General features: G+C 46.5%; 1 protein-coding gene across 3 annotated transcripts in view; it reads left to right on the plus strand.

Annotated features, from left to right (window-relative positions):
- PRICKLE2 (prickle planar cell polarity protein 2) overlaps positions 1-26,128 on the plus strand; it is a 352,714-nt gene that overhangs the window by 274,617 nt on the left and 51,969 nt on the right. For all 3 annotated transcript variants that reach the window (XM_075998834.1, XM_075998833.1, XM_075998832.1), the window contains exon 2: positions 54-237. In XM_075998834.1, the coding sequence (XP_075854949.1) occupies positions 94-237 (144 nt within the window). In that variant the 5' untranslated portion in view covers positions 54-93. The remainder of the gene's footprint in view (positions 1-53; positions 238-26,128) is intronic.

Below are 26,128 nucleotides of genomic sequence, written 5' to 3' on the forward strand. Positions count from 1 at the left end.
TGTTTTTGTTTTCTTCCTTCTTCCTTCTCACCTTCCCCCTCTGCCGCCTGCAGGAAGATCTGCCTGCACTGCAAGTGCCCCAGGGAGGACCACATGGTGACAGCCATGCCGCTCGAGATGGAGAAGACCATCAGCAAACTCATGTTTGACTTCCAGAGGAACTCGACTTCCGACGATGACTCCGGCTGTGCCCTGGAGGAGTATGCCTGGGTCCCGCCCGGCCTCAAGCCCGAGCAGGTACCGTCCCGTCCCCGATTGGGAGGGTGTTGGTTGGCTTGGGCTTTCATCTCTGTCTTGCCCGGGTCCTTCCTCCTCCCAGTCTGGAAGGAAGGCGTCTCTACTGACTCGGGAAAGTGGCTGGGGCTACCTGGGTTGAAGACGTCAGGGGCCCCAATAGGCAATGAGAAATTGAGCCTTGAGTGTGACCCATTGCAAATCCATTCTGTATCGCCATTGCTAACTGTTAATGGGATTGTCTAGAAGTGTCGCCGAAATGCTGACTTGAAAACATTATATAGTGAGACTTTGTTTTAAGGAAGAAGAGGAATTCTCCATTGGCCTTGAGTCTTTCAAACATTTAAGACAATTAAGATTCTTTTTCTTTTCTTTTTTTTTTTTTTTTTTTTTTTTGAGACAGAGTCTCTGTTGCCCAGGCTAGAGTGAGTGCCGTGGCATCAGCCTAGCTCACAGCAACCTCAAACTCCTGGGCTCAAGCGATCCTCCTGCCTCAGCCTCCCCAGTAGCTGGGACTACAGGCATGCGCCACCATACCCGGCTAATTTTTTTTTTCCTATATATTTTTAGTTGGCCAATTAATTTCTTTCTGTTTTTAGTAGAGACGGGCTCTCGCTCTTGCTCAGGCTGGTCTCCAACTCCTGACCTTGAGCGATCCTCCCGCCTCGGCCTCCCAGAGTGCTAGGATATAGGCATGAGCACCGTGCCCGGCCAACAATTAAGATTCTTTGGAAAGGAGAGTGAGGGATGGAGGAACAAGAAAAAGCCTTCTTCTTCTCAGTGATAAATGCTGTGTTTAAATTTTAAGTTTGACCTTGCTTTTACAAAGAAAGACTTGGCATTTCCTGACATATTTTGGCACTGCCCAAAGGCTATAAATATTATTGGCTCAATGAAAAGAACTTATTTTCTTTCTGTTTCGCTGCATTTTTCTCAGTGATATACAGCCTTCGCTTTGCATTTCTCGGTACTTGGAATTTTCTCTTCCAACCGGGCCCATGTTGGTTTAGAACGATCTCTGTAAGGTGGGTATTTTCAGGATCTTCTCTGTGAGCTTTGAGAGACTTCACTGCCAGAATCATAAGTGTTTGACACTCTTGCCTTTCTCTGATGCATAAAATTTCTTTCTCTCGAGATCCTGTAGGTCTTGAGTGTTTCGAAGTTTAAACAGCCCTTGACATTTTAAGTCAGGAACTTAAAGTGTGATAATGCTTTCAGGAAGAGTTCTTTACTATAATTAAGGAAGACCCAAGAATTTACCTGTCACTTCATGGTGGTCACCCTGATCCCATCTCTTTTTTTTTTTTTTTTTTTTGAGACAGAGTCTCACTTTGCTGCCCAGGCTAGAGTGAGTGCCGTGGCATCAGCCTAGCTCACAGCAACCTCAAACCCCTGGGCTCAAGCGATCCTCCTGCCTCAGCCTCCCAAGTAGCTGGGACTACAGGCATGCGCCACCATGCCCGGCTCATTTTTTTTTTTTGTATATATATTAGTTGGCCAATTAATTTCTTTCTATTTATAGTAGAGACGGGGTCTCACTCTTGCTCAGGCTGGTTTCGAACTCCTGAACTCAAACGATCCGCCCGCCTCGGCCTCCCAGAGTGCTAGGGTTACAGGCGTGAGCCACCGCGCCCGGCCTGATCCCATCTCTTTGATTAGCCATTTCTCGTCTTCTTCTAATATTGAGGGTGCAAATTGGCAGATGAAATCAGGCACACAAGTAGGATTTGTTTAGCCAGGAAGGTATGGTTTGAAATTTTAATTAGGTACTAACACCTTAAAAAATAAAAATATTTCATGGAAACGTTCCTATTTATATCTTGAAATTTTTGAGGGTCTAGAATCTTATTCTACAAGAGCTGGAGTTGAGTGCTGGCCACACCCCTTGTAGACAAAATTCAGTCTCACCAAGTCTCCACTAAGTCTGTCTCATCCTTTTGTGTTCCCTTCCTGGACCCTACAGGCACTTCAGTTTTGTGATCTCTGTTCTAATTCGTACCTCAGAGGAGAAGATAAATTAGAATGGAAACACTCAGGAAAAATAATCTTCATAAGAACCGAAGGTCGTTCTGTGCTAGGTTATTAGCAGGAAGAAATGATTGCTTTCTCCCAGTTTGCAGGTTAAGGTTACATGTTTCCTTTTCTTCTCTTATAGTTCAGATTGCATTCTTAAAGAATTAATTTGAGAAGAATGAGAGTATTTGAATGAGTTTGGACACTCAGATGGGATGGTGGTTGACTGGGTACCTTTGTCTGACATTTCCATTCTACCACTAGCATTTGAGCCAGGGCTTTTGACACCTAGATACATCTGTGAGCTTGTTTCCTTTTCTTGGTAACCCCTTTTCCAGCAACTTCTAAGCAGCCCATCTTTCCCTGAATTTTCTAAAGTTAAGCTGTTTTCAGTTCCCAGCTTAAGTAGATTATTCTCTAAGACCATTGAATGATGTGGTCATTTCTACTCAGAGTGACCCAAGAGAACAGACAATTCCAGAAGCTCTGGGGGTCTTGATTAAACTCACCAATTCCAAAAGTGAGTGCTTATGGTATTTTGGAAGCCACTGGATTCATCTAAAAGGAATGTCTTTGGGAAGCATAAAACTGAGATTTCTCTAATTTGTTTTGAAAGAAGATGATTAATGCTATTAAACAAGTGGTTCGAATTGTGTCAAATGAAAGAGTATTCCCACCTGTAATAATTCTATTGTTCTATGGATGGTTTATGGTTTTCTCTGTTCCTTATACTTACTCTAAATTATGTGACACAGATGATTAGAAAGGGAAATTATGTGCAGAAAAGATTACCGCTGAAAGGGGGGAAAAAAAAAGAAAAAGAAAATTAAAAATCATAAAAAAAATAAAATATGATTAAAAAAATAAAAAATAAAATAAAATAAAGAAAGGGAAATTGGTCTCCGGAGAGAGAATATCTTCTCAAGCTATTTGAAGGATTTTATATTTGCCTAATAAAATATGAATCTACATATTAAAGGTTGAACTGGTCATGTTGCAGGAAAGAAATGAACTTTAAATTTTTAAATTGTGAGATCTTTTAAAGTCTATTACTTGAGGAACTATTTATGAATTTAAAGCCTTTTTAAAAAGCTGTGTAGTATGCTGTAAGATTAGAAAAATTTGAGTCCCTAAGTACCCTTCACTAATAAAAAATTCTGATGTTTAATATCATGTTAGTTGTCCATGATTTGAGGAAAGGCATTTTTCTATCAAGAGAAATTATAGTGAATGAAAAATTGCTGTGTGCTAGAGGCAAAGTATTAATGACTAGTTAGGGTTGAGAGTAATGTGCTTTCATTCTTCATAGAAACCTTTCATTTTACTCCCTGATCCCGGGGTTGATAATATACCTTCAGGTGATATTATTATTCTATTTCTTCCAAGAAATACCTTCAATTAAATATAATGCAAATGAAAGTCACAACTATTTAGGGAAGTATTCTTGAATGTAGGCATTTAATTTTATAAAAACTCAATAACTTCAAAACCCAATTTTTTAAAATCAGTGTGAAAATGATAAATAACAGATGATCCCAGACAACAAGGGCATTTGTCTCGTGATTTCTAATTACTGGATTGAGAACTAATCAGAAAAGTCGTTCCTATCCTTTGCCTCTGCTCACTCCAAATGAGTTGTTTAATGTCACCCAGAGATCCCTGGGAGCAGAACAGAGAACTGTCCAAAGTCATTTTTTTTTCTTCTTTTTTGAGACAGAATCTTGCTGTCTCACCCCAGCTAGAGTGCAGGAGCATGATCATAGCTCACAGCAGCCTCCAACTCCTGGGCTCAAGCGATCCTCCTGCCTCAGCCTCCCGAGTAGCTGGGACTACAAGCACGCACCACCACGCTGGGCTAATTTTTTCTATATATTTTTAGTTGTCCAGCTAATTTCTTTCTATTTTTGGTAGAGACGGGGGTCTCACTCTTGCTCAGGCTGGTCTCGAACTCCTGACCTCAAGCAATCCACCCGCCTTGGCCTCCCAGAGTGCTAGGATTACGAGTGTGAGCCATTGCGCCTCACCTGAAGTCGTTTCTAAGGCTCTAATTTCACTTTGAGCTCAACCAGCTCTGACAGATGCTCTGGGGATACACTTGGGGTGGACAGTGCGCCGGGAAGAATTAGAAAGATAATTAACAAGCCATACAAAGGCAAATGGCGAGCAGGATTGCTCGGCCTCAGCACTATTGCCATTTCGGGCTGGGTAGCTCCTTGCTGTGGAGCTGTCCTGTGCTTCGTGGGATGTTTAGCAGCCCTGGCCTCTACCCTGCCTAGATGCCAGTGGCATGTCCCAGTTTTGGTGGCCACATGTCTCCAGACACTGCCCACTCTCCCTGGGGACTAGGAGACCCAGTGGGGGCAAGCGAGGTCACTGGCAGGAGGATATCTCAGCAAACTTCGGACCCAACCCAGACCAAAAAGGATGACTCACTTTAGCGGACTTTTATTGAGCATCTACTATGTTCTAGCCTGGGTATGGCGGCTGCTGCCTTGTGTTCAAATCCTGCCACCGTCACCATGCCAAAACAAGAATGGGAGCGGTATTTGAGGAGCAGGCTGTGGCAGCTCACCTTTTTGCTCTCCAAAATAGAAATCGCTCTTTCCACTTTTATAAAGGGAGGACTTGCTCGTGAAAAAAAAAAAAGAAAAGAAAAGAAAATATGAGACCTCTAGGAAAGCAACTAAAAATCGCTCGTAATGCTACCACCCAAGGAAAACTGTTGTGCAACCGTTTTCTCTGTGTATTCAAGTCTCTGTGTGCGTAGGAGCACGTTTCTGTTCGTTTCAGACAAAAAAATGTGATGGGACTCACTGCTTCTCCTGGCTTGTTTTTTTCTACTGCGTATATTGTGAGCATTTTTCTGCATCAGTACATTTCCTTTTTTTTCTATCGAGACAGAATCTCGCTTTATTGCCCGGGCTAGAGTGTCGTGGCATCAGCCTCGCTCACAGCAACCTCAATCTCCTGGGCTCAAGCAATCCTCCTGCCTCAGCCTCCCCAGTAGCTGGGACTACAGGCATGTGCCACCATGCCCGGCTAATTTTTTCTATATACTTTTAGTTGTCTTGCTAATTTCTTTCTATTTTTTTTTTTTTTTTTTTTTTTAGTAGAGACTGGGTCTCGCTCTTGCTCAGGCTGGTCTTGAACTCCTGACCTCCAGCGATCCTCCCGCCTCGGCCTCCCAGAGTGCTAGGATGACAGGCGTGAGCCACCGCGCCTGGCCTGTATCAGTGTATTTCAATCCAGATTATCCTTTGTAATGGTTGGACAGGTCTCTGCTGTTAGTTTCTAACCCAGAGAGGTACCAGCACCGCTAGGGGGCGTTTGGAAATGGCTGTTTGGGAAGGGGCAGTTATTGTCGCAATGACTAGGGGACTCCCCTGGCAGATGGGTGGGGCCTTGCGATGCTAACCATCCTCAGCAGTGCCAGATGGTCCTGCACTAAGGGACTTGACCCATCCCGAATGCCAGGAGGACCGTTAATGAGCACCACGGGGCTGAAGGTTTATTTTTGGCCATTTGTATTGTTGGCACTTTTTTCCCTCTGTATTTCAGGACAGCAACAGCTAACCCTATGTCTCTTTATTTTATTTTATTTTATTTTATTTTATTTCTTTTATTTTTTTGAGACAGAGTCTCACTCTGTTGCCTGGGCTACAGTGTCATGGCATCAGCCTCGCTCACAGCAACCTCCAACTCCTGGGCTCAAGCGATCCTCCTGCCTCAGCCTCCCGAGTAGCTGGGACTATAGGCATGTGCCACCACACCCGGTTAATGTTTTTTATATATTTTTAGTTGTCCAGCTAATTTCTTTCTATTTTTAGTAGAGACTGGGACTTGCTCTTGCTCAGGGTGGTCTCGAACTCCTGACCTCGAGCGATCCTCCCACCTCAGCCGCCCAGAGTGCTGGGATGACAGGCGTGAGCCACCGCGCCCGGCCAACCCAATGTATCTTGCATCTTGTATGTGCGCCTGCTCCTCTCCTGAACCACGATTTCTAGAGGTGGAGTGGTCACGTGTAAACACGTCATCATGCCAAACTGCCCTCTGGAAAGGTGGTAACTAGTTCATCCTCTCGATCGATAGCCTTCATCAAATACACACAGATATGGTTTTTCTTTTTTTTTTTTTTCTTTTTCTTTTTCTTTTTTTCTTCTTTTTTCTTTTCTTTTCTTTTTTCTTTCTTTTTTTTTTTTTTCTGTGTGTGTTTTTGTTTTTGTTTTTTTTTTGAGACACAAGTCTCACTCTGTTGCCCGGACAAGAGTGCCGTGGCGTCAGCCTCGCTCACAGCAACCTCAAACTCCTGGGCTCAAGCGATCCTCCTGCCTCAGCCTCCCGAGTAGCTGAGACTACAAGCACGCGCCACTGCACCTGGCTAATTTTTTTCTATTTTTAGTTGTTTGGCTAATGGCTTTCTATTTATAATAGAGACAGGGTCTCGCTCTTGCCCAGGCTGGTTTCGAACTCCTGACCTCGAGCGATCCTCCCGCCTCGGCCTCCCAGAGTGCTGGGATGACAGGCGTGAGCCACCGCGCCAGGCTGATATGGTTTTTATATTAGTTCTCCTCCTTGCCACTCCATGAAAATCTGAATATGCCATCAGATTGCTCCTCCTGAGTGAATGTCCTTAACGTTTTGGAAACTCCAAGTGTTCATGGAGCACCCTCAAATACCAATACCTCCAAATCTTTAGTCTCCAAAGCTCAGTAATTTTACCTTGTCCTTAATGGTATTTTTTTTTTTTGCACAGGAATAAAAAGTGGCAATTTCATTCCTTGTCTAGAATACTCAACTGTCACTTCAAACTATCACAGGAAAGATGAAGAGTAGATATTAGGAGTAATTGCCCAATTTTGGGCTTTCAAAGCATTCTCTCCTATATGGTAAAATGGAACATCTCACACTACTCAGAGATGGGAATGAATTAGTTGATTTTGAGTCCTGTGAAACTCAGATATCTCTATTGTGAGTATATAAGATTCTTTATTTGACTTTTAGTGACTATTACCATGTTTCCGCGAAAATAAGCCCTCCCCATAAAACAAGCCCTAGCAGGATGTCTAAGCATGTGCGCAATAGAAGCCCTACCCCGAAAATAAGCCCTAGTGATGGGCGTGGCTATGAAAATAAGCCCTAGTGATGGGCGTGGCTATGAAAATAAGCCCTAGTGATGGGCGTGGCTATGAAAATAAGCCCTAGTGAGGGGTGTGGCTATGAAAATAAGCCCTAGTGACGGGCGTGGCTACACAGCGCATCTGCACAACCCATGCATGTCGTCGCGGAGCGGGAAAGAACAGGAGCAGCCCTTCTCATCTTCCCCGTGAGAGCTCTAGTGCTCGACATGAGAGATTGAGGCCAGTGGTTCTAAAGGAAATAGAGTCACAAGAAATTCAGGATGGGATTCGGGGTTTGGAGAGTGATGATGATGTTCCAGAAGAAGACGACTTCACTCTATTTTAATCATTGTAGATGGTTGTACCGTACTTAAAAAAAATAACACATGCCCTGAAAATAAGCCCTAGTGTGTCTTCTGGAGGAAAAGTAAATATAAGACCCTGTTTTATTTTCAGGGAAACAAGGTGCTTATCTATCAGGTGTCAGATTGAAACAAGATATGTCGCCAGTTACATGCTTTGTAGCAAACTCTGCATGTTTCCTTATTAATGCTTATCAAACTTGTAATTAGATACTTCCTAGTATCATGATTTGACATTTGGCTCCCCCACTTTGCTTTAAGGTCCAGGAGGGCAGGGATATTGCCCGCTTTGTTCTTTACGAACCCCCTAAACCCCAGCCCCAGCACCTAGCACACCTAGTGCCTGCCACTTGGCAACAAATATTTAAGAGACAGGCAGATGACAAGGATCATCTGCAGAACTGGAAATCCTCAGGGTTGCATCACCCTGAGTAGATAAAAGTCTGTTACAATTTTTTCTACATTAACCCTTTGCACTCACTTGCTTTTTTCTCGATTCCTTTATTCTACTCGGGATTTAATTCTTTTTAAATACCCCAGATTTTACAAAGCATGGCAGTAGAATAAAAAACTGGAGTTTCCTCTCATGCAAACTTATCTATTTGGATTTTTTTATATTTCAAATTATTGATACAGTCAAAGAGTAATTGCACTCGACACCCGAGTGCAAAAGGTTAAAGATTATTCTCTATCGGTTGTTCTGATTCCTTCTGCTTCTGCTAAAAGCAGGTGTTCTAAGCAGATGGCCCTAACCGGCTCCACTGCTTCAGAGTTTTCTTGGGTTGCAAACGGGTGGCAGAGGGTGGCATTGTGCAAAGGACTGTGCCCCGGAGGTGCCACCACCGGCCCCAAGACTTGGGGGCTGGGGCAGGCTGGGAGGAGCACAGGGTCTGGCAGAAGCCCGCTGGGTTTCCAAACCCGGGCGCCATTTGTGTCCCTGTCCCACTCTGCGGACCCACTGGGACCACGGGGTGAGGAGGCAGCAGTTTGTGTCCCGGTGGGAAGAGAGAGAGCCCTGTTTCTCGAGTCCAGCAGATGTGGCCACTGCTTCGTCACTCTGACCTCAGAAAAGTTGTTGAACTTCTGGGAGCCTCAGTTTCCCCTTAATGACGATGATGATCATGATGGATAAAGCTATTAAACTTTCGTTGAACTGGGTTTTTTTGTTTGTTTTGTTTTGAGACAGAGTCTCACTCTGTTGCCCGGGCTAGAGTGCCGTAGTGTCAGCCTCTAGCTCACAGCAGCCTCAAACTCCTGGGCTCAAGCGATCCTCCTGCCTCAGCCTCCCCAGTAGCTGGGACTACAGGCATGTGCCACTGTTCCCGGCTAATTTTTTCTATATATTTTTAGTTGGCCAATTCATTTCTTTCTATTTTTAGTAGAGACGGGGGTCTCACTCTTGCTCAGGCTGGTCTCGAACTCCTGACCTCGAGCGATCCTCCCGCCTCAGCCTCCCAGAGGGCTAGGAACACTGTTTTGAACACTTTGCATGCACCATTGCCAGTTCTTATGACAGTCTGATTTGGTGGTTACTATTCCTGTCTCCACTGTAGAGGTGAGGAAAGCAAAGCTCAGAGAAGTTAAATATCACAGCTCAATATCAAGTTAAAGTTAAATATCAGATCACATAGCTGATAAGTAGCAGAGACAGATTCAGGCTCAGACAACCCGGCCCTGGAACCCGCTCTCTGGACCTCACGGGGCTGACCCGGCCCCAGCTGAGCGATCACATTAGACTCCGGTGCCGTGTCTACACGTAGAAGTTTCTCAGTAAAAGCAGTTGTTTCCTCCTCGTCCATCTTGTGAAATAGTAGTATGTGGCCAGCTGATCACTATTGCCCGGAGTCGGCACAGAGACGGGCAGAAGAACATTCAGCTGTGTGGGAAGGAAGGGGGTTAGGTGGGAATGGGGAAGCATAGAATGTTCTAGAATCCTGGCTTCCTTCTCAGCCTTCTCAAAGGGTTTTTTCTTTTTTTGTTTGAGACAGAGTCTCCCTCTGTTGCCTGGGCTAGAATGAGTGCCGTGGCGTCAGCCTCGCTCACAGCAACCTCAAACTCCCGGGCTCAAGCGATCCTCCTGCCTCAGTCTCCCGAGTAGCTGGGACCACAGGCATGCGCCACCATGCCCGGATAATTTTTTCTATATATTTTTAGTTGTCCAGCTAATTTGTTTCTATTTTTAATAGAGACGGGATCTCGCTCTTGCTCAGGCTTGGTTTCGAACTCCTAACCTTGAGCGATCCTCCTGCCTTGGCCTCCCAGAGTGCTAGGATGGCAGGCGTGAACCACCACGCCCGGCCCTCAAAGGGTTTTTTTTAATAAAAGAATCTTTAATTCTGCCAATAGAGGAGCCTTTCTGTTGTTGCCCTTAGGTTTTCTAGTGTAGGATTTTTATAACGATGCAACTTCATTCCAGTGAGGTTCTCTGGCCTCCACGAGCCGGAGCAGCTTAGACGTGGGCCCACACGGAGCCACCCGACTGCACTCTCTAGTGCCCCAGGCTGGCTTCGGGGCTGTCGGCCAAAGCACCGAGCTCTGCCACCGACCGTCCTCGGTGCCCAAGATTTCCTACAATGTCGCAGATCCCAGACCAGGGAAGAGTGAGTCTCTGAAGCCGCACGGAGTACAAAGGCAGTCTTCCCACCCAGAAGAACATTCTACACGTTTCTATTAGGGGATCAACGGGTCAGCAGGAGGCTCCTCTATTTGGCCTGTTTGCCATTGGGAGCCTCTTTGGCACCTGTCTCTGATGGCTGGGCAGTGGGCTTCTTGGTGGCATTCCGCTGGATTTGTCCCCTAGGGATGGGGTAAGCAGTGAATCAGAGAGTCTGCTGGAACATTTTGGGATAAAGGAATGGCCATTGGGCTTTTGTTGTTGTTGTTCTTCACTCATTCACTTACTCAACGGGTATTCATTGTGTATTTCTATCCGTCAGGCTGTGTTCTAGGCACTGGCCAGATAAGACATTAAACAAGGTCATTAAGGTTTCTGCTGCACCGTAGTTATAAAGGGGGTAGAGAAAATAAATAAGGATCAAGATAATTTCAGACTGTGATTTTTTAAAAAAGAAAAGCACAATGATATTGACAATAATGATATAAACATTTAAAGAACTCTTGCATGTGCCAGACATTTCCCTAAGCGCCTTGCAAGTTGCATCTCATTTAATCTATTCTATGCCAAAAAAAAAAAAAAAAAAAGGCTGGGCGAGGTGGCTCACGCCTGTAATCCTAGCACTCTGGGAGGCCGAGGCAGGAGGATCGCTCGAGGGCAGGAGTTCAAAACCAGCCTGAGCAAGAGTAAGACCCCGTTTCTCCCCAAAATAGAAAGAAATTAATTGGCCAACAAAAATATATAGAAAAAATTAGCCAGGCATCATGCCACATGCCTGTAGTCCCAGCTACTGGGGAGGCTGAGGCAGGAGGATCACTTGAGCCCAGGAGTTGGAGGTTGCTGTGAGCGAGGCTGACGCCACGGCACTCACGCTAGCTGGGGCAACAAAGCGAGACTCTATCTCAAAAAAAAAAAAAAAAAAAATTCAGATTGTTATTTTTTTTAAAACAAGCACAATGATACTGACAGTAATGATATAAACATTTAAAGAGCTCTTGCATGTGCCAGACATTTCCCTAGGTGCCTTGCAAGTTGCATCTTATTTAATCTATTTTATGCACAAAACAAAACAAAAACGCTGGGCATGAGGCCGAGGCGGGAGGATCACTCGAGGTCAGGAGTTCAAAACCAGCCTGAGCAAAAGCGAGACCCCGTCTCTACTAAAAAAATAGAAAGAAATTAATTGGCCAACTAAAATATTCGCTGGGCATGGTGGCGCATGCCTGTAGTCCCAGCTACTCGGGAGGCTGAGGCAGGAGGATCGCTTGAGCCCAGGAGTTGGAGGTTGATGTGAGCTAGGCTGACGCCATGGCACTCTAGCCCAGGTGACAGAGTGAGACTCTATCTCAAAAAAAAAAAAAAAAAAAAAATTCAGATTGTGATTTTTTTAAAACAAGCACAATGATATCGGCAATAATGATATATAAACATTTAAAGAACTCTTGCATGTGCCAGGCATTTCCCTAGGTGCCTTGCAAGTTGCATCTCATTTAATCTATCCTATGAAAAAAAGAACTGCAGTTTGTCAGACCACGGGCGTGGACCGGGCGCGGGAGGGCTTGGCTGGTGTAGACCGAGCTGTCAGGGCGGCCTCTGTCCCTGGGGAGGTGGTATTTGAGCAGCTGCTAAAGACGCCCGCTATGCAAAGATCAGGTTTGTTGGAGGAGTTAGCGTGAAGCTCGGGAGGGAGATGAAGCCAGCCCCGACTTTGCATGCAAAGAATTCGGAAATGCATGGAGCCGTGCAGCGCCCTGCTCTTGCCAGGCAGCCGTGGGCGTGGGGGCCGGAAGGTCCCTCTGCCACCTTCGCTCCTGGGAATTCGTAGGCGCCCAAGCATTCCTGTTGGGAACAGCGCCGTTCCTGCCCGCAGGTGCAGACGGGGCGACACAGAGCCCCAATCCACGGAGACTAGAGAGGGACCTTCCCTACGGCGGTGTCACAGTGGAGACCCTGCGTGCATTCATTTATGTCTGCCCTGTTGTTGTCCGCCCTTCTTTCTACAACAGGAATCTGGGAGAGAGGGAGACACAGGTTTTGTGCGCCACTGTATGCAGTGCCGAAAATTACGCTGGGCCTTCTGCATACAGATGTTATGCGAATAAACAGTCACTTTTAATCCTCGAGAGATCCAAGAGCTCCCGTTTTTCTTTTTGTTTTTTTTGTGGTTTTTTTTGGAAACAGAGTCTCGCTCTGATGCCCGGGCAAGAATGAGTGCCGTGGCATCAGTCTCGCTTACAGCAACCTCAGACTCCTGGGCTCCAGCGATCCTCCTGCCTCAGCCTCCCTGGTAGCTGGGACTACAGGCATGCGCCACCATGCCCGGCTAATTTTTTCTATATATATTTTTAGTTGTCCAATTAATTTCTTTGTATTTTTTTTTTAGTAGACACAGGGTCTCGCTCTTGCTCAGGCTGGCCTCGAACTCCTGACCTCGAGCGATCCTCCCGCCTCAGCCTCCCAGAGTGCTAGGATGACAGGTGTGAGCCACCGCGCCCGGCCCCTCCCGTGGTTCTAATGGATACAGAGAAGCTCAGAGGGGACCAGAAACGTGGCCAGGATGCCCGAGCGAGAGGGAGGCCGGGCCGGGCCGTCTGTCTGTCTGATTCCAGGGCCCGCTTGGGCTCTTCCTGCCCCGCCCCTGCCTCTCCCAGGGTGCCCTGCCCGGGACGTGGGACCCAGGAAGGCAGGAGTGGCGTGGGTAGGAAGACAGGACGAGCCTGTGTCACACAAGGCTCCTCTTTCATTCTGGGGGGCGGGATATTTCTCCTAATCCGAGGTCCACTGGTGACTAATGAAGTTATCTCTTCCCCACCCCCACCCCCGCTCCCCTCCCCCACTGCAGGAAGCAGCAGGGCCCTGCCATCAAAGACTCCCTTTCCCCATCGGTAATCCCTCTTTATCTCTCCTCCTGGCTTGACTCTACTTCCCCCAGGGGCTCCCTTGTTCCCAATAGTGTGTCGTGCACGTGGGCACTCAGTAGTGAGTTTCACCCAGCGAGTGTCTGTTGGGTGCTGACTCCATGCGTGCCAAGCGTCTCCCAGGCCCTGGGCACGGCTGTGAGCAAGCGTGCAGCGTCCCTGTCCTCGTGGAGCTGCCAGTCCAGCGGGGCGTCCAGACAGACTAACAGCCGAATGCGGAAGACACACCCAGAGAGTGACGTGTGACAGCAAAGCAATCAAAAGGGGTGACGGTGTGGAGGGCAGGGAGCTGGCAGGCTTGTTCTGTAAAGAGCCAGATAGTATGGGCGGGGCGCGGTGGCTCACGCCTGTCATCCCAGCACTCTGGGAGGCCGAGGCGGGAGGATCGCTCAAGGTCAGGAGTTCGAGACCAGCCTGAGCAAGAGTGAGAGCCCCGTCTCTACTATAAATAGAAAGAAATTAGCTGGACAACTAAAAGTATACAGGAAAAAACTTAGCCGGGTATGGTGGCGCATGCTTGTAGTCCCAGCACTCTGGGAGGCCGAGGCAGGAGGATCGCTCAAGGTCAGGAGTTCGAGACCAGCCTGAGCAAGAGCGAGACCCCGTCTCTACTAAAAATAGAAAGAAATTAGCTGGAAAACTCAAAATATATGGGAAAAAATGAGCCACTGGCACATGCCTGTAGTCCCTGCTACTTGGGAGGCTGAGGCAGGAGGATTGCTGGAGCCCAGGAGTTGGAGGTTGCTGTGAGCGAGGCTGACGCCACGGCACTCTAGCCCAGCCAACAGAGTGAGATTCTGTCTCAAAAAAAAAAAAAAAGTCCAGATGGTGACTATTATACGCTTCGCAGATGACACAGTCTTGGGCGAACGCCCCGCTTGGCGTGGAAGTGCAAAAGCAAGTGGTGATAGACGCAGGTCCGTGAACGGGCAAAGCCAGGGAACAGAATTCTACTCTAAAAAACAGGCAGAGGCCCTGATGCGAGCCACAGGCCCCAGATTTAGAGGATCTTCTTCCGATTGGGTGGTTATGAAAGCCTGTCTGCAGAGGCGCCCTTGGAGCTGAGACCGTGCATGGGGTGGTGTCAGAGGAGCCAGATTCCATCACCTGGTCCTCGAGTTTTCAAGATGAGCTTCCTGCACCAGGAGCATCAGTATCACCCTGGGAACTTGCTAAAAATAAAAAAATAAAAGTAGAGATTCTCAGGCCTGGCCCCAAACCTAGGGAAGCAGAGCTCCAGAGGCGGTGCCCAGCAACCCGGCTCAACACGGCCTTCGGGCATTCTGCCGCGTGCAGGCCTTTGGGGGCCGTTCCTGTTGGGCGGTGGAGAAACCACCTCGTTGGGGACACATGGCGCCACATCTCGACTCTGCCGCTCAACAGCTGTGTAATTACGGGCACCTTGAGCCTCAGTTTTCCTGTCTGTGAGATGGGCGTGCTCATGCCCAAGTCTGCATTAGCAATGGAGAACGAGGGAATGAATCTCTGCAAAGAGGGCGGGAGAATGCTGACACCTGCCGTGTTCCCTCGAAAATAAGACGGGGTCTTATATTTAATTTTCCTCAAGAAGACACCCTAGGGCTTATGTTCAGGGGATGTGTTATTTTTTTTTTAAGGAGGGTACAGCCATCCACATTGATTCAAATAGAGTGAAGTCGTCTTCTTCTGGAACATCATCATCACTCTCCAAACCCTGAATCCCATCCTGAATGTCTTGAGACTCTATTTCCCTTAGAGTCTCTCCTGTTGAGCACTAGAGCTGTCATGGGGCAGATGAGAAGGGCTGCTCGTGTTCTTTCCCACTCCTCAACGACATGCATGGGTTGTGCAGATGCGCTGCGTAGCCACGCCCATCACTAGGGCTTCTTTTCATGGCCACGCCCATCACTAGGGCTTATTTTCATAGCCACACCCAACACTAGGGCTTCTTTTCATGGCCACGCCCATCACTAGGGCTTATTTTCATAGCCACACCCAACACTAGGGCTTATTTTCATAGCCACGCCCATCACCAGGGCTTATTTTCATAGCCACGCCCATCACTAGGGCTTATTTTCATAGCCACGCCCAGCACTAGGGCTTATTTTCATAGCCACGCCCAGCACTAGGGCTGATTTTCATAGCCATGCCCATCACTAGGGCTTATTTTCGGGATAGGGCTTCTATTGCGCACATGCTTAGAAATCCTGTTAGGGTTTATTTTATGGGGAGGGCTTATTTTTAGGGAAACACGGTATCTGTTCCTCATCCGATGGTAGCTGCTGTCATCAGCACCATATTCGTCTAAATCTTCGAGATACTGGAGCAGATAGGCACACAGGTCTAGTGGGGGCCAGTCCCCTTTAGCTGCCCCACTCCACCTGTGGCTTCTTGCCTAGTCTTCCCTGGACTGGCCTGCCCTGGGTGTCACCTGCACAGAAGAAAGCTACTAAAGGAGAATTCAAGATGCTTTTATTTTATTTTATTTTATTTTGAGAAAAAGTCTCACTCTGCTGCCCAGGCTACAGTGCCGTGGCGTCAGCCTAGCTCACAGCAACCTCAAACTCCTGGGCTCAAGCGATCCTCCTGCCTCAGCCTCCCGAGTAGCTGGGGCTACAGGCACGCGCCACCATGCCCGGCTAATTTTTTCTATATATATTAGTTGGCCAATTAATTTATTTCTATTTATAGTAGAGACGGGGGTCTCGCTCTTGCTCAGGCTGGTTTCGAACTCCTGACCTGGAGCGATCTTCCCGCCTCGGCCTCCCAGAGTGCTGGGATTACAAACTGAGCCACCGCGCCGGGCCCTCAAGATGCTTCTAAAAGCCAGCTCCCTCTTGGGCCTGAGATTGGGCCTGAGAACCCAGAGCACGCTCTGGTGGCTGTCACGGCGGGACTGTGACTTACTCAGCTGTGACTCGCCGCCCCTGGGCTGGGGCCACAGTGCCAGGCGTCCGGCTTTACCGTTCACTCTGGAGCTCCTGGCAGCTTGCTCTTTTTACAGGAGAAGCTATTTATACCAGGAGGGCCGGGGCTGGCAGATGCAGGGGGAAGGGCGGGAAGAATGACAAAGTGGCTTCTCTCTCAAGATCTGCTGGGCCGGTTCTGGCTCCTGGGGAGGGAGCGTGCAATCTAATGGCCCCTCTAAAAATCCTCGTTAGACTCCCCAACCGTTTGCAGATTGCTGTCTTCGTTTCATTATTCCAGCAACACACGCTGAGCTCAGAATGGAATTTTACGGTGCAGAGAGACGCATGCCTCTCCGATTGAATTGGATTAAATTTCCCCTAAGCTGCATCCCCTAGCTGGCCTTGCCTGCTGCCCACCCCAGTGTTTTGAGAGAGGAGAGGCAGAAAGGGGGCAGGAGGAGGCCCCCAAAGAAGCGGGTCACATGCACGAGACTGTGTTTATCCTGGCTGCAGAAATGTGCTGATGTCACCCTAAGGCAATGGGAAATATGCGTGTGTGCGTGTGTGTGTGCGTGTGTGTGTGCAGCCTTCCCTAAGACTGCCTGTTAATAGACTTGTTTTCAACGGAGCTGTCAGAGATGGGGCTGGAGCCCGGTTCCCGGGCCTTGGGGCGTCTGCCCGGTGAAGTCAGCAGCAGCGTGGCCCGACGCCGCCAGCAGGGACTTGTCAGGGGTCACGTGCAGAACCCGGGCGGGGTACGCCAAGGCTCGTTTGCAGACGCGGGAAAGGGGGACCCCGAGACAGGTGGCTCCGGGCTTTACAATCATTTCGCTCCGGGGTCCTTTATAAAGATGGGGGTGGGGCGGGCCTCCGCCTTGGACTTCCTGCCATCCTTTCACAGCTGCATGCTCTTTCAGTGTAGACGGAGCCGTCTACACTGCAGGCCGGTGTTGTGAGAGTTGATGTGCTACCAAGAGGATCGGCTCTGCGTTATGACTCGGGAGATATTTTGAGTAATTTTCACGGGATGGTTGGATGAATCCACCATCAAAGTCAACACGTGGCTAACTCCCTCCATCAATTTGCTGCCTCCGTTCATTTATTCGTTTGGACATTCAGCCTTTTAGTCATTGGACCGTTGTTTATTTTATTTTATTTTATTATTTTTTTGAGACAGAGTCTCACTCTGTTTCCCGGGCTAGAGTGCCGTGGCGTCAGCCTCGCTCACAGCAACCCCCAACTCCTGGGCTCAAGCGATCCTCCTGCCTCAGCCTCCCGAGTACCTGGGACTACAGGCGTGCGCCACCATGCTGGCTCATTTTTTTTTCTATATATTTTTAGCTGTCCAAGTAATTTCTTTCTATTTTTAGTAGGGACAGGGTCTCGCTCTTGCTCAGGCTGGTCTCGAACTCCTGACCTTGAGCGATCCTACCGCCTCGGCCTCCCAGAGTGCTAGGATGACAGGCATGAGCCACCACGCCCGGCTAAATTTTTTTTGTATGTATTTTTCAGTTGGCCAATTAATTTCTATTTTTAGTAGAGACAAGGTCTCGCTCTTGCTCAGGCTGGTCTCGAACTCCTAACCTGGAGTGATCCTCCAGCCTCGGCCTCCCAGAGTGCTAGGATGATAGGCGTGAGCCGCCGCGCCCGGCCAGGACCGTTGTTTATTAAAGTGCCCATGTCCCAGGTGTTAGTGCAGGTGCGATTTCAGTGTGGCAGTTCTCCAGGCCCAGAGGAAGACCGGAGCTTTCCAACACCAGTCTTTGTATTTTGCTTCGTGTGGCCTGGAGTCACGCACAGGCAGACGTAGAAAGTCCCTCTTCGTGGAAGACCCAATGCAGACTTCCAGCTCTCTGCTGGCTTCCCCTGGCTTCCTTTGAGAACCTACCTTGCTGGGCTCTTAGTGTTCAAGAGTGTAAGCTCTCAGGATGACTAGCCCTGTGTTCGAATCTCGGCCATGCCGCTTTCTAATGCTGACCCATTTAATTCACCGCCACGAGCTTTTGCATTGCATCGTCTGAAAAAATCATGGTGCCATCGCTTCATTCCAGCGCAGTTGTCAGGATTAAGTGAGAGGAGGCTCTAAACATCGGGGCTTTCAAAGTGGCTGCTCTTCGTTTCCTTTTGCGTGGTCAAAAGTTGGAAACAAGCCAAATGTTCACTGACAGGTAGATGGATGAACAGATTTCGCTACAGTCATGGGGTGGACTGTCAGTCACTCTGTGGTGACGGGGACCGTTGTTACAGGCAACAAAATGAATCAGAATCTCAAAGTCATGATTCCGAGGGAAAGAAGCCAGACCCAAAAGTTCACGCTATACGATTTCGTTTGCAGAGAACTCTAGAACAGGCGTCCTCAAACTGTGGCCCGAGGGCCACATGCCGCCCGCCCAGGACATTTATCCGGCCCTCTGCCTGGTGTTTTTGCCGCCGCTGCCTGTCCTGCTTAGCAGCCGACTCGTCCCGGGCCCACAGTGCGCACTCTCCAACGGTCTGAGGGACGGTGGACTGGCCCCCTGTTTAAGAAGTTTGAGGACCCCTGCATCTAGAAGATGCAAACGAATCCATAGTGGTAGAAAGCAGGTCGGTGGTTTGCTTGGGTGATGGAAGAGGTGGGGGGAGCGAGAGGGAGGGATGACACAAGACCAGGGAAACTTCTGGGGGTGTTAGGTGTCTTCGATATCTTGATTGTGCTGATGCTTCCATATATATATATATGTTGAAACGTATCAAATGGCATGCTTTAAATATGTGTGATGTATTATATAGCAAATACCTCCATATGTTGAAACTTATCAAATTGCATGCTTTATTTTTTTTTATTTTATTTTATTTTTTTGAGACAGAGTCTCACTTTGTTGCCCAGGCTAGAGTGAGTGCCGTGGCGTCAACCTCACTCATAGCAACCTCAGTCTCCGGGGCTCAGCGATCCTCCTGCCTCAGCCTCCCGAGTAGCTGGGACTACAGGCATGCGCCACCATGCCCGGCTCATTTTTTGTATATATTTTTAGTTGGTCAATTAATTTATTATTTCTATTTTTGGTAGAGACGGGGTCTCGCTCAGGCTGGTTTCGAACTCCTGACCTTGAGCAATCCGCCCGCCTCGGCCTCCCAAAGTGCTAGGATTACAGGCGTGAGCCACCACGCCTGGCCAAATTGCATGCTTTAAATATATATGATGTATTATATAGCAAATACCTCCATAAAGTGAATGAATGAATGAATGAATGAATGAATGAATGAATGAATGAATGAATGGAGTTGTTCTTTAGCAAACAGGAAGACGGGCCTCTCTCCACCCCCACGCCCCTGGTGGCGTCTCCCTAAGGTGTCATAAGTTACCTCGGGAAGTAACTAAGCCTTTTGGCCAATTACTGCCAGCGAGAACTGCCAAGTGTTAATTATGCACAATAAAAAGGCTATTTGGGGCAGAAACGCATCAACCTCCAGATGGATGGTGCTGAAAAACCAGCTTCCGCAGACTGGCTCGCTCCATCATCTCAGTTCCCAAGTACGGCACCCAGCGTGGCGCTGGTACCCGGCACATGGCGATGACGGTGGCAGTTGCCATGGCGACGAGAAACCCTGATGAAAGCCCGGGTGATCAGATCTTGCCAGGGGAAGCCAGGGATTTCAGGGGTTTCTGAACCTGCATTTCCTGATCCGCTGGGACTCCAGCTGGAAAAGGGGCCGGGACTGTCCCCCGCGGTCTTGCAATCTGTGCCTTTCACAGCGGTGGCTGGCCCCGTGATTGGAAGCTGCTATTCACCTGGGCTTTGGGGACTCCAGGAAGAAGGAAGACGCTGTATGTGACACCAGGTGCCCGGGCGTGATACAGGACGCCATCTGCCTGGATTGGACACTGTCTTTTCCTGATTCGTAGTTGGGAGTTTGTCTCTTTCTACTTTAAGCCACCAAAAAGTCTAGCAGCGCCCCAGGAGGGTCTGCAAATACTAACTTGCCCGCGATCCCGGGGTTCCGGGAAGCCTCTTTTCTGACTCCTGCCAAACGAGAGTTAGGCAAACCAGGTGGTCTCTCCACCCTCGATGGCATTTGGTGAGGGGTGCTATGATTTCCCCAGGATGGATGGTCCAGATGCTGAATACCAGGCCCTTTTTTTGGTCTCTCCTCCCTCTTGCATCGTTCTGTCAATCCTTGCAAGCGTCGCAGCCTTGGGCAGAGAGGCAGCCAGGGGAAGGAGCTGGAATGCCAACCAGCTAACTTTGCCAACTACTTGACAACTCTGTTATTCACGTTTATTGAGGAAGAGGATCCAACGATGTGGAGAAATCTGAGGCTGGGCTTGTACGTGGTTTTCAAACATCCATCTTCTCCTGGGTCCCACTGCTGCGTGAATGGTTAAGAGTGTCCCATGAGAAATGGCTCTGCTAAAATGCGGTCATTGGGTGTCCTTCCCGAGCATAGCAATTAAATGCCCTTGCTGTGCCTTCACACACTCCTGGCAGCTGATTCGGCTCTGCCACTGTCTGGCTGTATTTATAACCAGAGCCAGTTCTTTCACCCGGGTGAGGTCGTTCTTCCTCATTGATAAAAATGAAGATAGTGGCCGGGCGTGGTGGCTCACACCTGTCATCCCAGCACTCTGGGAGGCTGAGGTGGAAGGATCACTCAAGGTCAGGAGTTTGAGACCAGCCTGAGCAAGAGGGAGACCCCTGTCTCTACTAAAAATAGAAAGAAACAAATTGGCCAACTAATATATATATAGAAAAAAAAATTAGCAGGGCATGGTGGCACGTGCCTGTAGTCCCAGGTACTCGGGAGGCTGAGGCAGGAGGATCGCCCAGGAGTTTGAGGTTGCTGTGAGCGAGGCTGATGCCATGGCACTCACTCTAGCCTGGACAACAAAGTGAGACTCTGTCTCAAAAAAAAAAAAAGAAAGAAAAAAGAAAAAGAAGATAGTAATAGCTCCTGAATTATAGAGTACCTAATCAGTATCTGGCATTTCAAGAAACATTGGATATTTTTACTGATTGTAAAGGCCAACTGATATGAAAACACTTTTCTCAGTAAGGCCTATCTGGGCAAACAAACCTGAGATCTAAGTCTGAAGTTCTTGTCCAGAGATGGTGAGGACAGGGACTGTAGAAATCTAGAATATCAGCAAGATAAGACAGTGCAGAAATTATTAGGGGCAAACCCTGGATTTGATCTTTAAGAAAAGAATCTCAAAGAAAGCATTTGACTTGCCCATTACTGCATAGAGCCCAAATTTAGAGAACAGGGAATCTGCTCATCACTCTTATGGCATCAGGGGAAATACCTAAGGAATGTAGACGGTGCACATACATGGAAAAAGGAACATTCTAGTGCAGGAAGAGTTATGGATCAGGAAAGTTCGGTTTCAGACAGGGGTCAAGTGACCTTGACCAGGTTCCATGGCATCTTCTAGCTTCTGTTTCCCATCTGAAATGTAAAGATGTGAAATATTTTCTTTCGATTATAAAGTAAGAATAAATAAGGCAGAGTTTCCCAATTGTTGGAGGAAAAATGATAGAATTCATGAATAATCATTGCTGTTGATGTGATATACTGTATAGCCTTCGTGATTTTTGTCTTTTGGATCAGTCAATTACATTGATTGATCCGTCTTTTGATTAGGCCAATGCCTAATTGATACATCTTAAAATCAATGCCTTATAGATACATCTTAAAATCTTTCACTGCAATTGTAGATTTGTTTCTCCTTGCATTTCTGTTTTTGCTTAATGTATTTGAGGCTGTACTTTTGGAGGCCTACGAATTTATGGTTATTCTATAATTTTGATAATTTCTTTTCTGTGGTAACATCCCTTTTAATGTGTTTTTTGCGGTTATTTTAACATGAAAATAATTTTTACAATTCATGAAAGGTTTATGAAACAACTACGTAAATAGTTTCTGGGAGTACAAATAGTAAACTGGTGGCTATTATAAAAGCGGTCAACAAATTGTATCACTAATAATTTTGAAATGACCCAAGATCTATTAATCAGTTGTAACATCTCTTTTCTCCCCCTCTTAATTGTAATTGCTTAAATTCTGATTTGTATAATGTTAACATTGCATACTAGCTTTCTTTTGGCGAGTAATTACAAGACTGTACTTTTTTTATTCTTTTATTTTCAACCTTTCTTTATGGTCTTGTTTTAAGTGGGACTCTCTATAAGCAGCACATGATAGATACTGTATTTTTCTTTTTAATCCAAACTGATCATCTATCTTTTAATTGATAGGCATAATATATTTACATTTATTACGATAACTTACATAATCATTCCTTCCACTTTCTTCCCTGCTTGCTATCTTTTTTTCCTATTTCTTTGACTTCTATTTTTTTAATGAAGTCCTCCCAGGGTTTTTTTTTGTTTTTTTTTTTCCGTTTTCCTTTGCTTGGTAGGCAGCTATATAGAATATATTCCTATTCTCGGAGTGATTATCCACTATTTCCTAACATCTAGAAACACCGAATCTTTTGCCACTTGTCTTAGTGTAGTCTGTGCTTCCGTAACAGAATTCCTGAGCCTGGGTAATTTACAAAGAACAGAAATTCATTCTCTCCCGGTTCTGGAGCCTGGGAAGTCCAAGATCAAGGCACCAATATCTGGTGGGGGCTTCCTGGCTGTGTCCTCATGCGGAGAAAGGTGGAACGGAAAGAGAGGGGACGAAGTCTACGTCCCCCACCAGGCAGAAGAGCGGGAGAGAGCAAACCTACCCCCACAAGCCATCTTTGTAGCAGCATTCATCTATTCAGGAGGAGAGAGCTCTCAGGACCCAAAAAAATCCGCTGCCCAGTGCCATTGCATGGGAGATTAAGTTTCCAACTCAGGAATTTGGTGGGGGACACATTCCAGTACCCCAAGCTTCCTCTAACCTTGGGGCTTTTATGCTTGCTATGCTCACAATGACTTGCTTTCTTTCCACTTTCTTCATTTTAACAAAGCCCCCATTTGTCAGAGTCCCTGTCTTCCATGTATAATGCTCTCATGTGACCCACTTTTTAATACCACGTCTGTGATGACTCATGAAAGATTTTTCCTCTCCTCTCAAATATCCTACGTCTCAACATCCTTCTGAGTCACCTCACCTGACCTTGAGTTCCTTACTCTCTAGAGCCAAAATATCACTTTGGATCCTTTCCCTTTAAAACAGAATCGTATCGATTACTCACCATTTTAGGATGATTCGATGTCTATTATTTTTCACACATCGTTGCTCCCTTTATTTAACACGCCTAGGAACTGATTCTAAAACTCCTCATTTTCGTAGCTTACTTTGCAAATATGTATGAGTGAAGTTGAGATTTTTTTTTTTTTTGTCATCCATTTCCTGCCTGGTTCCTAAAAGGGTTTACAAAAGCTTTCAGTAGAATGACTAAAACAAGGGTGAAGAATGCAACAGGCCACAAAGGAAAAGCAGATGATGATAACAGAAAACCAAGTCTAAAGGGCGCTAAAACAGCTTGGCAGTGTCCCTGGCTAACCTCATAGCAGTATCCACTGGGTTTTGGATGAAGACCATGATAGCATGAGGAGGAGCACTATTTTAGACTAGATTTGGGGAATGTTGGGATTCTGAAGAGCTGTCTATTTTGGAGGCCTAAGCACAGTCGATACTGAATTCTCTTCTCTCATGACATTGGCCAACACATTTGGGTTCTGCTTAAAGCCACTTCTATAGCGATCAGAAAACTCTGTCATGAGCTAGGAAGACGTACTGGGTAATAGGATTTCTGCGATCGGTGAGATAGAACATAGTTAATGTCCCGAGACTGAACATTCAGAAGAAATATAATTTGCCCAGTTACCAGTGGTGATTTATCTCATGAGTCTTCTCAATGGAAACACAGTGAATAACTAGAATTTTTAGATCCTTTCATTTGTTATGGAGTCTAGTGGCTGGGGCCAGCATCTCGCCTGTGATCTATAATTGTCTTATTAAAAACAGAAGGGACGTTGCTTATAAAAGGACTTCAATGTAAGTGTAGATATAGTGTCCGACTCATTTTTTTTTTCCCTTCACTGATTTTGACCGTAATTTCAGAGAAGTGTTAACCACGGAAGAACATTTGGTCCCCGCACATAATAAAAATCGCTCTCAAGTTGTCAAATTCATAGAGATAGAAAGAAGGATGGTGTTTGCCAAGAGCTGGGGAAGGAGGGAGGAGAAGTTATTAGCCTTTAACGGGTACAGACTTTCAGTGTGGGAAGATGAAAAAAGTTCTGGAGATGAACGATGATGGTTGTGCATGATACAGTGTACTTAATAGACTGAAAAAATGGTTAAAATTGTAAATTTCACATTTATATGTATTTTTATCATATAATTTGCATTTTATCATACAATTTCACATTATATGTCTTTTACCGTAAAACAGACACAATACATAAAATGAAATAATAAATAAATAACGCTTAGGAATAAGAGTAAAATAAATAAAGAGTTAACCCTTTGCACTCACTTGCTTTTTTCTCGATCCCTTTCTTCTACTCAGGATTTATTTTTTTATTTTTTTATTTATTTATTTATTTATTTTTTTATTTTTAAGCAAAGGAATCCACCAGAAGGATTTAGTTTTTTAAATACCCCAGGATAATAAATACTGGAGTTTCTTTTCATACAAACTTATTTGTTTGGATTTTTTTTTTTTCTATTTCAAATCACTGATGCATTCAAAGGGTAATTTTCATCTGTATCATTTTTGCCGACCGTGGTAGAGTCACGCTCGGCACCCGAGTGCAAAGGGTTAAATAAATAACTGCGTCTTAGGGATGGATTGGTGGCGTAGCTTCAAGCACCACGTGGCTTTTGTTGGGGATGGACCTGAGCATGTCAACGTCTCTCGTATAGAGACCCCGAGGGAAGAGCGATTGTCAAGCCCGAGCCAGTTCGCCTGGGCCTTGTCACATAAGGTGGGCACACAGCACTCAGGGCAGACACCTGCTACGTAACGCACTTGACCTCCGCGTTCTTGGGAGCTGTGGCTCACCCACGTGGCTCTCCCAGTTAAGCGGCCACTCTAGCCTGCTTATTGTGCAAGGGTTTCAGCGGGACCCACGAGCTCGAAGAATGAGCCACGACTGCCCTGCTCCAAGCACGTTCGGTGGATTGTAATCCTGCGACTAGTGGGACGGTGGGGTGTGGATGGATTGAGAATGAGCTTTAAAGGGTCAGACCCAGATTTAATTCCTGGCTCAGCCTTTGACTCCTGAGCAGGTCAAATAGGGTGTCATTAATTTATCCTCATTGCTCATGATACTGTGCTTGCAAATGCATCTATTCGCCAAAATTTATTTGTCACCCCCAAATACAGTACTTGTAGCATGGCCATTAGCGCCCATGGACAGGGGGGTGAAAAATTTGAGTCGCCCAAGTGCTCGACCTGGCCAGCTGAGATTGAACAAGGTCATGTTCTGTCTTCTTCTGTCTGCTCTCAGACTGAATACAACAGTGTGGTCTGTTTAGTGCTACTTTTTTTGCATTTTTTTTTTTTTTTTTTTTTTTTTGCTTTTTGTTGGTCATTTCAAATGATCCCAAGTATGATGGTTTAAAATGGTCCCAAGCATAGTGAAGCACTGTCTAATGTTTCTAAGGGCAAGAAGGCTGTGATACGGTTTTTTTTGGAGGAAAATATACAGGTTAGATAATCCTCAGCCAGGCTTGAGTTAGAGTACTGCTGGCCTTGAGTCCAATATGAATGAATCAACAGTATATAGTGAATAAGTTGTCCTTATGAAACACGCTTAGGGCTTGATGGGTCGATGACAATATCGTGACCAGGAGGAATTCTTCAGTATTCGCTAAGTCAGCATTTGCTGTGAATTTGTATTAATAGAACATAACTATGACAAATAAAGAGAGTCAACTGCACTTGCCTTACCTACTCCTAATGTTTGAGGGCACTGTAAGCCCAAAATAGTTAGATCACTTGGCCAAGGTTGCAGACTTAGCGTCTGGCATGGTCAGGACTCAAAGACTAAACACC

Source organism: Microcebus murinus, chromosome 30, assembly GCF_040939455.1.
Source record: "Microcebus murinus isolate Inina chromosome 30, M.murinus_Inina_mat1.0, whole genome shotgun sequence".
In the NCBI taxonomy this organism is placed as follows: Eukaryota; Metazoa; Chordata; class Mammalia; order Primates; family Cheirogaleidae; genus Microcebus; species Microcebus murinus.